At 41.0% G+C, this 17,692-nt stretch overlaps 1 protein-coding gene across 1 annotated transcript; it reads left to right on the top strand.

Moving 5' to 3' along the window:
- Positions 1-15,258: 15,258 nt before the first annotated feature.
- LOC102704843 lies at positions 15,259-15,842 on the top strand. Its single transcript, XM_006644366.1, has one exon. It carries the CDS (start codon positions 15,271-15,273, stop codon positions 15,493-15,495), a length of 225 nt encoding a protein of 74 aa, XP_006644429.1. The 5' UTR covers positions 15,259-15,270; the 3' UTR covers positions 15,496-15,842.
- The last annotated feature ends 1,850 nt before the right edge of the window (positions 15,843-17,692 follow it).

Genomic DNA, 17,692 nt, shown 5'->3' with positions numbered 1-17,692 from the left:
ATATATATATTAATACATAAATGAATTTAGACAAATCTAAAAAGTCTTAGAACGGAGGGAGTAAGAAAAAACTTGTTTTAGTGTCTACAAATATAACAACATCTGCAACACCAAATCTGTTTTATTAAATCCAATTAAATATATTTTATGGTTATCTGTTTTATGTTAGAAATGTTGCTACATTGTGAAATTGCCAAATGTGAAAAAGTTTGACTCAGAAAAAGGCTAAAACGATTTATAAGTATGGAGAGAGTATACACTCACATCGGTGGCTGGGGATCTCCGTTGGTTGATGATAAGCTGGTCAATGCTTGAAAAATGTTCTCTACTGATCTTGTATACACAGTCCCTCCGTCCAAATATATAAAGAATCTTTCCATTTACAAAGATTAAGGATAAGAAGAAATGACTCGTATGCCTCTTATTAAATAAGGGGCGGTTGGGATAGGAGGTATATGAGAAGAAATTTAAATGACATGTGATAAATGTGACAACCTTACATTTAATATGGAAATCTTAAGATCTTTTATATATTTGGATGGAGGAGGTATATAGTTGCCCTCACAAAACTTTGTTCATGCTATTTCCCATTTATTAGACATTTGATAAATTAATCTATGTTCTAAGTTGTCTTCTTTCTTTCTATTGTCTTGTGAAGCCATATTAACTTATTTTCAGTCTTCGGAAGATCAACAATCTATTATTCATATTTTCCTCATAAATTGCATCATATCAATTGTTTATAGTTCTTTATGATTGATCAAATATGAAAATTCTATAGATCATATAAAGTCACGTCGTCTAACAACGCAGCAAAATTATATTACAGCTCATTTCTAATATTGTTGCACAATATTCCCACAACATTGTACGTGATATCAACTTCTAGATTTCTTTTAATGTGATTTGTATTCATAGTGATGTTTAAATAATAAACTAAGGGATTCTTCGGACCAGAAGAAATTTGGAGGGATTCTATATAAACTGAAATAAATTATATGAAAATTACACAAAATTTATGTGTTCCGAGGAAACCTACAATTTTTCATTAAGGAAATGGTTGAAAGGGTGAATTGTTTTTTTTCTCATCTTTGGGCCAGACTGGGCATGAGTTTAACATTTCAAGGATAGGTTTCTAGGCTTTAGGAAACTGGGCCCTTACATTTGAATTGGCCCAGTAGTGAGTACCTCAAAGGCTTGATCTTCTGAATGGCCCCAGCATGCAAGGGCAAGGTAAGCATCTAATAGTAATAATATTACAAGTAAACTAATGAAGCATCGAATTTCATATAAATAAACAAATATAGTGATTAGCGGTCAATCTTACAGAAGCATGCCCCATTTGTTGAATGAATGATACGTGTAAGAAATATCAGGAAGTGTGGCAGACCACAAGGTGGGTTCTAACATTATTCGCATGAGAAGAATTTAGCATTTTAGCTCCCATGGATTGCCCAGTCACCCTCGGTTGTCTTGCTACACTTAAAAATTCAATAGAATTAAAAAGGTATAAATGGCTTCTCCTGAAAAAGTAAATCATTAAGAATTTTATTCCAAACTGTACTGACGCATGTCACTTGACATTTAACACTCCAACATAGTTATTGGGTTAGGAGACACTACAAATTTGTGTATATTTGATGACTTATCTAGTTGTATTTCTCGTGCAACTGTATGGATCTCGGATGTAGTTGATTAAAAGTAATTTTTGTTTGAGATACATTTCCACTTTTATTCGTTCGTAATATATACATGCACGGTGTGCTATAGACTTATAGTGCTATAATATACTCTATCAGCTCAAAAATATTTGTCATTTAAGATAATATTTAATCAAAATTTTAAAATTTTAGCTAACTATAATTTCTTAAATGTAGTTTAAGTCCATGACAAGTGATCGATCTACATAGGTTGTCCTCAAAAAGTACTTTTATAATATCATAAAATTATTAAATTATAAATTTATTATAACAAAAAATTATATGTCAAAATTTTAGAAGTTTACTAAGCAACAAATATTTTTGATGGGGGAGTATGTTCAATGCAGTCTGTCACCCTCATCTTCTTGCTTTTGCTTATAAACCAATTTAAATTTTTAAACTTAAATTTAAAGTTAATTTCTAAGAACACATATATAAAAAATATATTTATAAATTATTTATCGTTCGCAAGTATACCATTCGGTTTCCCAGAGATCAAACAATCACACCTACATCTCCATAGACCAAATAACGTGGGTGTGACCGTGTGAGTTAAAAAAACTGTGCGTGTGTGCGCAAAGACGTGAGTTGTCTGTAGATTGTAGTACTGTAGAGGTAACATTGTATAGGGATCTCAATCTATGTGATTAGGACTTGGTAGGTGGGAGCAAGGCCATAGAGCCTGCCGCTTTCACTATAAAAAGGTTTTAAGATGGTATGGATATAGTTTTCTATATCCGTATTTAATTTAGAAAATATATTGTACATCATTATACAGGACTATTAAGTTTTCAGCACAAAAGTCGATCTATATAAATACAAAGATGTGATATTGCCCTTCAGCTAATGTGTATCCTAACCATTATCATCACTGCAACGAGTAGCAGCAAAATTTTCGATTAAAAGTTTTGTTCCACAGTAGATATAGAACGTAAAAAAAACTAGAATTTTCATCTCTGTAGTTAATGGTGAGAGTCACCTGAACAATGAGAATTTATTACAAAGGAGCCATAAATTGAAAACCAGAAAATCGTCCAGAAATGTACTCATAGTGAGTTTAGTGACAAGCAAGCTCTCCTGTGGTATACCAAAGAACAGAACCAACTTGTCCCCGAGAAGAAAAATGGGATCTAGATCACCGACGGACGAACACAAATCCCATACATATCAAGTTTATGACATTGACTTGACAATATGAAATGAACTGCTACAGTTCCAATTTTGCTTTGCAATTAATTTCTTACAACTGACAGTGAATGATCTAACACAGCACAGTAAAGAAAAATAAAGCAAAAAAGAAAAGAAAAAAACTCGATACATTATAATTGGAAGAACTATACGGACCAGAGTACTGGAGAGTGCATATCCCTGGACGCCGGCGTGATTCCGTCGCGGCTTACCGGAGATGGCCGCCGCCTTGCAATTGCTGCTGGTCACCATACGAACCATAGGCTCGCCAACGCAGCACACGCCGTGAACAGAGCGGCGCGGCTCCCGCGCGTCGACGACGGTGCGCTCGACGGCATGAACCCGGGGTCCTGCGGGTAAAGAGGCCCTCTGCCGGACTGCGAGCCGCCGCCGAACTGGACGTACGCCGCTGGCGGCGGCGGGCAGTAGGACACCACCCCGGGGTAAGACGCCGGAGGCGGAGGACTGTAGTAGTAGTACGGCGGCGGAGGCGGCGACGGGTACAGCACGGGACAGCCAGCACCGCCGCACGGGGAGCACCCACCGCACTTCACCTCTCCCTCGGCCGCCGCAGCGGCCGCCGTCGACGCCGCGACGGCAAGGATCGCCAGCACGAGCACCGGACGCCGCATCATTGCCGCCGGCGATCGATCGACACTCGGCTAACTAGCTACTCTAGCACGCTACGTTACGTTACGAGAAAAGGCAGCCTACCTAGCAGAGAAGAGCCCCCCTACGGTATGGCAGCGTGATGGCCCTCCCAGCCACCTTCTTATGATGCACCCACAACTCAACACAAGTACATCTCCCAGAGTCTTACGCATTATTTGGAGGAATATTAGTTGGGGTTCGTTAGGGAAAAAGAAGTTCAGCGACCATTGAGCAGTAGAAGAACCAAAAGGGTTATGCATAATTGCAGTGCTGGTGGCAGTGGCCATCGAGGGGAGGAGTGGCTGGGCCGGGACAGTGTGGCTTCCTGAGGCCGGCACCACCACCACGCACGGCACGTTCCAGCGTGGCTCGAAAGCGACGACCATGTGGCGGCGCCTAAATCCGTGGGCCACAAGCGTGAGTTAGCTCGCTCGCCGCTACTGCTGCTGCTGCTACTGCTACTAGTCGTCGTGCTGCATTATGGCCGGGCACGACCGATCGGAGTTGGGTGCGGCGACCGAGCGGCAACAAATAATTCGTGCCGAGGCGGGCGGTGGTGACCGACTGATGCGTCCGGGAGGCAGCACCGACGCGGCAGGTGCGGGCCGTTACATGTGCGTGCGTGCGCGCCCGCGCCTGCCTGCTCGGGCCAAGTTGCGCTAGTAATCCGCATTTCTGCGCGGCAGCACGACGCGTCCAGAGGCGGGAGTGGGCAGCGTGAGTTCATCATTGGGGCGTAGTAGGAAGGTGGAGGTGGAGCTGGGAGTGGCTTCAAGTTGGGTTCACCTGCGTCTGCCCAAGTTTTTATTAATGAAGTGAGAATTCAGAAGCTTCCAATCTGGTCGCCGCTTCGTCCTCGCGTGCGCATGTGACTGAATGCCGCCGATCCCGCCTTGGGACTGAATTTATTTTTCCCGTGCATTTCGGTGTGCAAGCTATCCACATGCAACTGTACAGGTACATTCCTGCTTCTACGATACACAAGTTAGTCGTGTGAAGCCTCCGAGCACTGCAGGTGTCAGTCCGTGTGATTACGTTCATTAGTTACTACTTACTTTATTCTAAAATAAATTAATTGTTATATTTAAATTTAAACTAGGCGGCAGATATTTTGGAACTAGTAGTGTGGCCCACGCATTTTGCGCGGTTGGCATAGTTATAAATTGTATGTATATGGTTTGTTATCTACGTAATAATTACTTTTTAATTGTTTAATTTGAATTTAATTTTTTCTAAACTATATTTTTACTTGGAACCACATTTACCTGTACTTATAAATAATCTCTTTTCTGCATAATATTTAATTTATAATTCAAATTTTAGATGCTTCTAATTATATTTATAAATGGACGTTTTCTCTTAATTTTCTAATTTTTAACCAAAATTTAAGATCTTATCAAATTGTATTTATAGATGGACTTTTCCCCTAATATCAATTATTTTAAATTTTTTAATCCAAGATTTAAATTTTTCTAAACTGTATTTACACATGTACATTTTTTTTATTATTTTTCCTTATTTTAAATTCGAAATTGTATTTCTGATCTGGTTATTTTTAACCAGAATTTTTGATGTTTCTAAATTGTAGTTATAGATGAACTCTTCCCTCAATATCAATTACTTTAAAAATTGCTATCCAAGATTTAGATTTTTCTAAACATTATTACATATGCACTATTTTTATTATTTTTCTTTATTTTTAATTAATCTTTTCTTCCCTCGTCCGATCTAAAAAATAACATTTTCTTTCTTTGATTTTTATTATCCGATTCAAAAGAAACCGTTTCTTTTTTTTCTCTTGTGGAAACCTATAACCTGATCGTTTTCCGATTAAAAAAGAACATTATTTTTCTTTGATTTTCAACCATTTTTTTAAAAAAAACGTCCATAGAATCTGAATGATAAAACTTTCTTTTCAACGGGTTATTGTTAGCATTGTCCGATTAAAAGAAACCATTCTTTTCTTTTTTTTCTCTAATAGAAACCTAAAACCCGATCGTTCTCCGATTAAAAAAAAGTCTCTTTTCTAAAAACTGATCGTTCTCCACGGGACGCTCCGCCCAAGCACTAAATATTGCAAAAACCTATTTTTTCCCTTTCGTTATCTGATTCTAAAAAATATTATCTTTTATTTTTATCAATTATTTTGCTTTGATGAATTATGAACTTTCCTTTCATTGTCCGATTCCAAAAAAATATTATCTTTTCTTTTTTATCTCTTATTTTATTCGATTATGTGAGATTTTCTAGCCATTTCAAAAAATCATGTTATTTTCTTTCTTTTTTTTTCTCTTATAGAAACCTTGAGATGTATGTGTCCGATTCCAAAAAATCAAAAAAAAAATCACGTTCCTTTTAAGTGTCCGATTCAAAAAATCGGAAGATCCCTGATTTGATCATGCTTGTGTACGTACGTTATCTACTAATCTAGATTTGTCCGATTAGTTTCACCCTTTTATTGCTATTGATCAGGCCTTTTTTCTCTTATAGCTGTCCGATTAAAAAAAATATCTTCTCTTTTTTTTTCCTTACATGATCTGTCAGATAGGTTTCTCCGTCCGATTTGTTTCTATTTTTTTTATTGCTATTGTAATTTTTTTAACAGTCCGACTGAGATTTTTTCTTTATTCTCTTATTTTTCTTCGATTAATCTCAGAACTTCGGCCATGAGAATCAACGTGGATGCTTTTTTTCTATTACTTTATATATAACTAGCGTGGTGCCCCGCGCAGATTGCGCAGCTAACATTGTTATAAATTATATCTATATATGGTATCTTATCTTTGTCTCTAATGATATCCAATTTCTCAAAAAAATAAGTTAGGTCCAAATACGAATCTAATATGACTGATGTTTTTTTTCTTTTATCCGATTAATCTTATTTTATTTTTTTTCTTACATAAATACCGTCTTACCTTGTTTTTCCGTTGAGATAGAAGACATGCTAGCTAATGCTGCTTTTTTTTAGAAGGCGGCATGTTGCTTTTTCCTCTTATTTTTCTTCGATTAATTTTATAATTTCTAGCCTATGAGGGACAATTGGAGGGATCATTTTACTATTACTTTTTATATATAATATATAATAGAATTCTTTAATCGGGCAATTTTAACAATTACTAACACAAATTTAGCCATGTAGATAATTTAATTGCATATAATTAGACATAACCTCCTCATCTCTTATAATAGAGTAGAGGTTTTACGTGATTCTGGCTCTAATTTTGTGCTTTCTATAGCAAATAAACCGATGCACCAAAACAACCAATGACATCATCGATTAAAAATCTATTAAAAGCTAGAGTGAGTAGGTCCTATCATTTGTCCTAGAACATATTTTCATGCAAAACATTTTGGTTTCTTCTTTTTAAAAAATAGAAACGTAACCTTAGCACCATTGACATTCAATTTTTATGTTAATTATATTTCTACTTGAATTTGAAAAAATTAAGATAAATTACGTTCCCCTTTAATGACTCCATTTTTTTTTTGCGCCAGGTTGGTGGGTCAGTAGATTAATTAGTTTAATCTACTCTAAAATCATAATAATAATGATTTATTCCGAGAATTTATTTAGGTGACAGCAAACACAATTATATCTAAAGAAGTTAAATAATAAACAAATATTAATTTACTAATATTATTTTGTATGTAATTTATTTTATGAATAAGTTGGCGGGCGCTTGAAAAAAAAAAAACAAAACGGCTTGGAAAAGGAAATCAAAATCAGATTACCGTAAGAATCGAACTCAAGATCTCGCGTAACTCTCCAAGGGCGGCAACTCCATTGGGAAACGAATATGTTTCTGAAATGTTAAGCGCGCCTTAGACACACGTACGCATGGACGATAACACTATTGGAAATAGATTTTGTCCGATTGATGATTTCATTAGTGGAAAATAGATTTTGTCCGATTGATGATTTTTTTCTTATTTTTCTTCGATTAATCTCAGAATTTCTAGCCCATAAGAGACAGTGTGGATGCTTCTTTTCCTATTACTTTATATATATATATAATGTGGATGTTTCTTTTCCTATTACTTTATATATATAATAGATAGATGGGAAAATAATTCGCAACCTATATGTCTCGGTTATATTTGGATCTACTACTACTAAAATATAAGTATTTGTAGATTTTAAAATTTAAACCATAATATAAATATTTGCGCATTTCCATGATTACAATCATTGCATTGATTCAAAGTCAATCATGTGCTTAATTAAAAATAAAATCTAATCAATACAAAATTTAAAGATTTGTCTTATCTAGATTTATCAATAGATGAATATTTATATTTTATATATTTGTCTAAATTTATTCATATTCATATAATTCTATGTAATACCAGGAAATATTATAACATGGGACGAATGGAGTAATTTATTTTCAAACGGAAAGAGTGCGCATTCGCACACACTTGCACGTAGACATGGCAAAATGTTTGGCCACTACCGCCAAATAACCCATCCTCTACTTTTTTTTTTTAATCTCTAACGGTTTCCCTGTCACCTATTCGCATGTGTTTTGTACACTTATTCAGACTTTTTAGGGACCTTTTCCTACATAAATGTTATGATGCATAGATATTCCGCGTGTTCCTATAAAAGAGCATTACCTGCTAGAGAAAAATATACAACAGATCTATGTGTGTTTTTTTTTCAACTATGCCAATTAATCAGAGTAATGTTTAGTGGTAAGTATACGAAGAACTTCTGTAGAGAATATACAATAAGTTACCAGTATTATAAATGAGAAGGGTAAAGCAGACGAGCAAATGTGGGGACTAAATGAGTTGGCGTGAATATGCCTGATTATGAACTCAATTATTTTCAAGGAGAAGATTCCCTGATTAATTAGACATGTAGGGTAAGCAAAGCCAGCTCATTAATCCGCATGTGAACAAACAGGAGGACCTTCAGTTTACAACAAAAGAACAAAGCCAACAAAGAGAGAACCTTCGATTGCCAACAACTCTTTGCAAAAAGCTGAAGTGTGATGCTTGAACTAAAAGTTTTGGTGCACGTCAACCATACAGTACATGCGGGCCCTTTAGCTAAAAAACTTCCCTTCTTTGATTAATCAAAGGATTGGATGATCTCGGGGAATGGAACCGAGTGCTACTTCTGTCTGAATTGAGGTTGAGGGCCTTGAGGCACTACCGGTTAGCCCACAAATCTGTTATACGTTACCATCAGCCTCTCTCGATCGGCATAACGTGGACGTTCTATCATCAAAGTATTATTCTCTCTTATTTATACCACCCATCCTTTATTTCAAAACAAAGCGATTTCTACATAAATCATAATCTCAACCCATCGCAATCATTCTCTATTTAATTTTTCTACCTATATTTTTTTCTCAAACAATTACAATATTACTCCAATCATTTTCATGGAATTTCTTAATCCTTATATTCAGCTCTATAATAGTTACATTTTGAGACGAAGGAAGTAATAAGCAAAGAGTAGTTTGTTACGAATAAATTTTAACCTCACGTCCACATGAATCTTGTAAGATAGTCGAAAATGGATTCTCTGAGTGAAACTTGGAATCAAAATGTCTAGAAACTTTTGATTGCCAATCACCCTTTGCAAAATGTTCAAATCAAAATCACATAGTTTTGATTCATAATCTAAACTTTCAACTAAAAATTCAAAAGATTTACACCCAAACTGTTTAAATTATGAATGACAATTCTCCCAATTTTGAATTCAACCCAAGACCCCAAAACATTCATTCAAATGTATACAACTTTCCACTGACAATCAAACTTCCAACTCAACAAAACCTTCTACTTCTGACTTCAAAACTTTGAATAAAATCTAAACTAATTGCCGTCTATCTTGTTTTCACCACCAAGGATGAGATGTGCTGCAAAGCTTCATCCACTAGGAGGAAATATACTTCTATGACCCACTGTACGGAGGACAAAAGGCCCCAAGTCTCACGATTCTAGCAGAGGTAAGGAGGCAACACTGAAATCTTACCAGTGTAGGGGAAACAACACACCATAAGAGAAAAGGGAGCTCATAGTAACAGTCATCTCATCGGGGGAAAAGATGGGGGTTTGATTGGCCATGTTTCTACCAAAGAGGAGGAATAGTGCAGGGGATTAACACCGTATTGAGTCATCGAGTAGGGATGACAATGGGTTGAGTCTGTTTTGAGCATAGCAAAACCACGACCAACCTAAGGCTTGACTTGTCTAACCCAACCTAGGTTCAAGAGCATGGCTAGGTGGAACTATGTGCACATATGCATGCCCAAGGGGCATGAAGATGACTAGTGGGTACCCAGTGGACAGCCGACTCCACCGTTGTTATGCCATTGCCATGTTGCCATCGTCGGCATGCTCCATCGATGTTTTGTCATCGTCGGTCTGTTCTATCATTGCCTCTGCATTGTCAACTTGCCCTTTCATCGTTGCTGCTACGTCAAGGGCAAACAAGCCAAATTTTTTGGAGCACGTTCAGAATATTGTAGCATATGTTCCCGTCATAACTAGGGTTGGATATCGAGTTGGTTCGCCTTAACTTAGTCTAGCTCAGCTCAGTTCAGTTGGTAGCTCGACCCAACTCGTTTAGCTCACGAGATGATACCCCCATGACCCAACAATAGTTTTGCACTTCAAAGATAACAATAGATGCCAACAACATTTTGTTGCAATTGAATAACAAATCAAGCAACTGGCAAATCACAAAGTTTTGGCAAAAAATTGTACAAATCAATTAGGAATATTGCATCTATCAACACAACCAAGGTTTAGCATATAGATCTTGAAGCTTTGTTATATTGGAACAAACCAAAAGACCAAGCAAACTTATATTGGAACAAACCAAAAGACCAAGCAAACTAGTGAATCCTAGATCAATCAAAAATAAAATAACATATCCACTAGCGGAAGTGCCAAACTGCTGACGATGATGAGGTCCTCAAGTGTTTTCTCCTCAATTCAGATCTTAGTGAGTTAGTGTCACCGTCGAAAGAGTTTGCTTGCTCCAACTTGTTCGACTATTCCAAGGCGAAGTTGTGCTTGCCGCGAGTGGGGCAGCAGGCACGGTGCTGCGGACTCGCGCCCACCAGAGACTGGTGAAATAGTGATGGTGAGGGTGTTAGAGTTAGGGATGGGGTGGCGCTGCAGGCTTGTGGCATGATGTGTCAATGCGGATGAGACGATGCAGAGCTTGCACAGGGGACTAGGGGTAGGGAATGGATCAATATGCTAGCTACAACTAGGGTTTAGAGCACATCCAACAGAAATGCCATTGTTGACTCTCCAAATGTTCATTTGGTCAGCCTGTAGAAAAATGTTCATTTGGTCAGCTTGCAAAAAAATGTTCATTTCACTACAACAAAAGGGCTATTAGACTCTCCAATCTAATAGTAGATCCCACGTATTAGTCTCTATTTTACTTCTACACTCTTCGTCATCTTTCCCCTCTCCATAGTCAACCTCTCCACCCGCAATGGCAGCAAGCGGGAGAGGAGATGACCATCGAGCACCTTAGCTAGTAGAGCAAGGTAGTGGAGAAGAAGCGGGGGTGCTCCTGCATTTGCCAATTGCCATGCTGAGTCATTTGATGAGAGGCGGTGATGCTCCTAGACCCATGACGTTGAGGAAGGGGATCAGACGAGAGGTGTGGCGTGGTTCCGCCCGTGCTGTCAAGGAGGAGAGTGGCAATATGAGAGGTGGTGACACTCTTCCTGTTGGTTGTTCTGATGCTAGCAATGACACTCAGTCCATGCCATCTATGGGGCCATGGGGGAGGGGACATGAAGAAGTTGTGATGACACCACATCAATACCCTTTGTCGATCACCTCTGCCCCACTGACCTCTCTCATCCAACCCCACCAACCTGAATGAACGACACTTCCACCATAGTTGCTGCCTATGACCCACCTCCACGCAGTTTATTGTGGAGAAGATGAAGGGGGAGAGAGAGAGGATGTGGGGCTCATAGGGAGGAGGTGGCCTATGGTTGACAAGCCTCCCTGGGTTGCCAAGTTTGGCCATCAGATGTGGAGATTTGCTAGTCGAATGCATTGGTCATCTGCAGTGGCGGAGGACAAAAGAGAAATGAGGCATGGCAGAGAATGTAAAGTCGTACCGGAGCCAGATGGCCGGGCCGAGTAGCCCTTCGCAGCCCGCCGGCTCACTGTCCCCTCCGCCGCCAGGTGTCGGCCAGCCACGACGTCGCCCGCAGCTGGGTTTGGGAGTGGGAATGGTCGAATGGGGTTAGGCAAATAGGGAGTGGGAACAACGGGAGGGGAGAGACCGAGAGAAACTGAGAGATAGAGAGAGGTCGACGCGACGGTGCCGCCTAGACCGCCTCCGCTCTGGCCAAACCGGCCGCCTCCAGCAAGGGCGCAAGGCGCGACGATGAGTCGACGAGACGACGGCGGCGCGACGGCTGCTTGCTTGCTTCGGCTCGGCCTCGGGCGAGGGGCGAGTGCGACTAGGTGTATTATGCGAGACTCACCTACCCCTAGGGTTTCTATGGTTTGGGTCGGCCCGTTTGCACCCACGTCAGCCTGCATGCATGCCGACCGCCAAATCGCGCCCAGCCACTCGCGCCCCTGCCTCCTGATCACACCCGTCGCCGCCGTGCCATGGCTCTGCTCTCACCGCCAGGGGGAGGGGGGTCTCTAGGTCCCGGCCACCTTGCCTTATCGGGTCCTCCACCACTGGTAGGGATTTTTACAGATCAGATAATGTCCGATCTGATCCAATCCGAATCCGTTTGAATTGAGGATGTGGTAGGGGTTTACAACTATCCGGCAGATACGGAGTCGGATTCGGATACAGATGTGGTATTGTTAATATCCGGTGGATGCGGATTATCCGATTTTATTTCCGGACTATTCGATAGATATTTTAGTGGATAATCTGAGTTTTTAGCCCAATCAATCAAAAGATCAATAGCCCAAGTATTTTTAATTCAATATTGAATGACATGTATTGACTACATGTACATATCACATCCGATCATAATAATCCGTTTCCGAGCCGACTCCACACCATTTCCGACATTCGCAATAATCTGCATCCGTATCCGCATCCAAAAATATCCGCACCCGCTCCGCATCCGCTTAAAAATTATGTTTTAGAATATGGTATGATAACTATCCGTCTGAATCCGCTCCGTTAACACCCCTAGCCACTGGTCATCTGGTTGATAAGTCTGTTAGAAGCCAATTTTTTACCAAATTATCTAATTTTGGCTTGGAGGGCCAACTAGTAAGGTTGTTGGAGATATTCTTAGTTAGAGCGAGGTTATGGGATGATATGGGCATTGGGCCTACAAATTGCAATGTAATATACTAATATGCCTCATGGGCCTTCCTCATTTGGCTCACGAGCTGATCAGGAGCTAGCCGTGTAAACAATTTTTGAGAAACATTTAAATCAACTTATCAATTCTCTAAAACTTTTAAAATCAAAATTTTTAATTTTATAATATATATTAATTTATTCATTTGTGCCTGTAGACAATTGTCACAATTCAGTTTAACCGTATGACATGCCCTTCGGCATTTATTATGACGTTTTTGGCTTTGGTTTTGGCCTTTTGGGTTGATCACGGTTTTGGGCTGCGTTTCCTCCAACCCTCATAGCATTTTCCGCACACAGCCGTTGTGGAACAAACAACAGCTAACACAATTTATTGCAGGACAATCAGATCACGCTATCAACTGCCCGAACCAAACATTATTAAATCACAATCAATAGAAGATTTCCTAAGAAGTTCTCTTTTGGATAACTTATTTTCTAACCTCCATCTTTTCATTTCTTCGTTTCTGCTTATTTAAAATTTAAAATTTCAACCTTCATGTTAGAGTTAATTTTAAGATTTTTCATCAAAATTTATTTACGAGCATAACATTTAACTCGCTATATATACTACACTAAAAGACATTAATGGTGGTGGCCGTGAGTCTGCCACCACCATGACCACCACCACCGACGGCTAAGGATGAAGTCGCCGCCCGAGCCTCGCTGGTGGCCACCCACGTTCCACGCCACCGGAGGCTCGCGTTGCCCGTCCCCGTCCCGACGACTGGGAGGCTCCGACGAAGGGGGCAGAGGGGATGGGGCGTCATCGACAGAGGAAGGGTGCGTCACCGGCGGAGGGAGGATGGGGCCGATAGAGGGAGGCGTGATGCTGGCCAAGGGAGGACGAGGCCCATGGAGAGAGGATGGCGCCGGCGGAGGGAGGCACGCTGCCCCGAGCCTCGATGGCCATGGTGTTGACCTGCCGCCCCGACACACACCACGTTGGATCTGGAGGAGCAAAACCCTCCGGCGTCCCTGCCGTCGCTACCGACCTCCGGTGTCCCTGCCGTCGCCGTCGACGTCGCCGTTGGCCCCATCCTCTTCTGCTGTTGCCGTTGCCGTAGCCGCCCGGCACACCCCTTGTCATCCCAACGGCGCCGCCGACCCCGCCTCCCGTCGCCGCACTCGGCCATCGCCTTGCCTCCCCTCCCACCGTCGTCACCTCCCCCGCCTGCACCCCTAAGAGAAAAGAGAAAGAAAGAGAGGAGTTTGACATAGAAGAGAGAGAAAAGAAAGACATGAAGAGAAGGAGAGAGAGGTAGCGGGAGAAGAGGAGAGAAGGAGAAAAAAAAAGAGAGAAGACAAATAGAGAAAAGGAAGTAGAAATAAAAATAGAAAAGAGAGAGAAAAAAGAGTGGATCTAGCACCACCACTATCAACTATCTATTTTTTTCTATCCTCTGTTTTTTAAAAGAAAAAATGATTGTGAATTCAACTTGTCAACCACTCACCAAAATTACTTTTTACGAGAAGAAAAAATTATGAGACTAATATGCTCACGTGTTAATAACAAATATATGTAGTAAATAAGATGATATATGAGAAAAATAATATTAATAATATATTAATGATATTTTTAAAATAAAATTTCATTACAACGCACAGATAATTTGCTAGTGTATATATATATATAATTTTTATTTATACTATTTTTTATTTACAAATATAAAAGTTGACATTTTAATCGTCTCATTGTCGGAATAATTAACTTTTTGTCGCCTCTTACATTCGGTCATAATAGGTTTATCACTGGACCCATATATCACAGACAGCCAGTGATAAATCTGGTATTATCCAATTCTAAGAGTGAAAAAAAAAGTTAAATGGTCTGATTGTGTGAGCTGGTGACGACGCAAGCAATGGCCCGTGGGTAGGCAATAGAGGTTGTCGTGGCAGAGCAGTGACCATAGGCTTGTATAATTGTAGTAATATAGTATTGTAGAATTGGCAAAGGAAATCATGATTTAGAATACTGATTCTCTTCCTCCAAAACGAGATTATGTGTTCCAGAGAGCTCCAGTAACGAATAGTGCACGTGTCGACACAGGATTTGGGGTGTGCCTTCCCAAGCAGCCGTGGCAACCTGCCACGGACGAGTCATCGCCTCCCTTTACCCCGAACTCACCAAAACAAACCCTAGCAGCGCACCACGTAGCCTCCTCCCCCCGCCAGGTCGCCACGCGTCCCAAATGCGAAGCTTTCACAGCCCTTATTAAAGCCCGTACTCCGTGGAGCGGCGGAGTACGTGTGTCGGTGTCCAACTCTGCGATTCCTCGCGGCGTCCAATCGATCAACACACACACACACACTCGAAACCAGAGTTAGCAACCGACGAAGCAGAAACCTTCGGTTTCGTCTTCGTGCTAGTAGCGAGGAGCGGCAGCGGCAGAGGAGATGGCGTACATGCCGGTGTGCGTGCAGTGCGGGACGCATAGCAACCCGTGCAGGTGCAAGGTGCTCGGCCCGACGCTGGGCTTCGTGGCCTTCGTGGTGGCCGGGGCCGTGGAGTGGCCGCTCGGCGCGCTGGTGTACCTGTTCCGCCACCGCAAGGGTCGCCGCATCATGTCGCACCCGGCCAACGTCGTCTACCCACGGATCACCAGCGCGATCCCCATCTAATCGACCGGCGTCCGCTCAACAAAACAGAGATAATCTACCCGACCGGCGCGTTAACCGGCCGAGATGTACGATAATTAAGTGCGTGCTTTTATCGTTTTCGACATGTTCAATAAACCCGTGGTTTCATGCATGCTGTAACTTGTAAGGATCGCCGTGGATGTATGTACGTATTATTAACGTATTTGTCATCAATGTAAATGTGTTTGGAGGCAGCTCAGGCAGGGAGGTCGTGGCGAGTGTGACTGTGTTGAGAATTGTATTCGGCCTGTGGATTTGTTTCTGATACGGTAGATAACTGGAAGACCAAATAACAGTAAGGCCACCATACGGCCCAAACCATTGGCCGGCGCACGGATCCACCGATAAGAGCAACTCCAAAAATCCATGTAAATTGAGTTGGTTGTGTGTAAAAATAGAAAAAGTTGAGAGAAATCTCAATTCAACATCCTCTTCATCTTGCATCTTGCTACGGTCGTTATCTGGCTAGCAATAGTATCGTGATCGCTAGGTATCTTTCCCGAGCCGGTCACGCTCGCCATACACTTCGTCATGTGCACCCGACATATCGTTCGCGCGCTTTTTTCCCTTCCCGCGCAGCTCCCGTCCACACGTCGTCCCGCGTCCCCGCCCTCCCATAGCCACGGCCTCACCTGCCCGCCCTCGTCCTGCCGCCGCCCCGCCCTCCCGCCATCGCACCCACGCCCTCCCATCACCGCACCCTCGCCTGCAGCTATGCGCTCGCCCGCCCGCAGCTGCACCCTCGCCCTGTCGCGGCCTCGCCCTCTCCCCCTGCAATGGCCAGATGCCGAAGGATGTGCTCAACGAAACCCAAGTCGGCGATGCGGAGGTTTGTAATAGTGAGATGCTGTTCCAATTGATGTATTTTCAATTGATGTGGCCTGTTTGCTAATTTGATTGTTAAACCTCAAGTCGGCGACGCGGAGGTCTGTAATGGTGAGATGCTGTTCCAATTGATGTATTTTCATCGATGTGGCCTGTTTGCTAATTTGATTGTTCCTTTAACGGAGGTTGCTAATTTGATTGTTCCTTTAATTGATGTAATTAATTGGATGGTTAATTATTCATTGCATGGTATTTAGTTCATGTAGAAATGCAAATGCATATATGCGGCGCATGTAGTATATGGTGTGTCACTCTGTAGCAGTATCTCCTTCTGAAGTGTACAGGCTAGAAGAGTACATGTATAGATACAATTCCTTGGTGTCATCTGTTGCTTGGTGCATAATAAGATTTTGGCTCTGCCATGTGTCATCGTGGGTTCATCTTTACCCTGAATTTTGCAGAGCCATTCTTCATTAAGTGATGATGAATTTCAGGATAGCCACTCTTTTCATAGCAGAAATCAGAAGGGAATTCGGGCAGCCTATGCCCTTGAGAAGGTTTTTCTCACTATGTTCTTTTGAGTTTCCGGAACTATAATTTATCAGATATCTCTTTTATATTCTAGTGTAATTTGATAGAATTGCCGAATCCGTAATGAGGATGAAAGCCCACTGTATGATGTGATGCGTAAAGAAGTCGGGCAAGCTGTTTAAGAAATCAGGACTTAGCTTGAGAAAGAAGTGATACAAGTTCGAGCAGACAAGATGTTGTGGAGGTTTTAGATATGGCTAGTCAAGGGATTTAGATAGCCTGTTGGTTTTCTCTCTATTTTTGAAGCATTCTATTTTTATACAGGGCTACTAAAACTCTAAATTTAGGTAGGATTCTGTTGGAGTTGCTCTAAGCCTGTTATAAATGCAAGAGTAATTTTACGGTACTTGAGTAGGTATTAGGAGGTACTAAAATTTTAGTGTAAAATTTAGTACCTCCTACTAACTAAGATATCAATGAGTACCAAATTTACATAGAAAAGTAGTACCAAATTTACATAGAAAAGTGGCACCTTATGATACCTTATGAAGGACTATAAAATTGCTCTAAATGCAAAAGTGTGATAGGTAGGTTCACTTTGGTAAAGTTAATTTTAACGTACTGTTAAATATGTTTTTACTATTATAGACGTACGAGTAAATCCAACAAATGAGAAACACTTAGTACGATAAATGTGATCGATAAGTTACCTTAAACATCGTATAAACAATTTTGTTATACAAATACTATTAAAGTTTGTAGTTAAGAGTTTGTCACGGGAGCTGCACGGATCAGTGGGCCGAGAAGATCCATAAGACCACGA

Source organism: Oryza brachyantha, chromosome 1 (genome assembly GCF_000231095.2).
Source record: "Oryza brachyantha chromosome 1, ObraRS2, whole genome shotgun sequence".
Lineage (NCBI taxonomy): Eukaryota > Viridiplantae > Streptophyta > Magnoliopsida > Poales > Poaceae > Oryza > Oryza brachyantha.
This window is presented reverse-complemented; position numbering and strand designations above follow the sequence as displayed.

Bases quoted from the DNA above. Each gene is read 5' to 3' on its own strand.
- LOC102704843 (XM_006644366.1), top strand. From the start codon at position 15,271: ATGGCGTACATGCCGGTGTGCGTGCAGTGCGGGACGCATAGCAACCCG.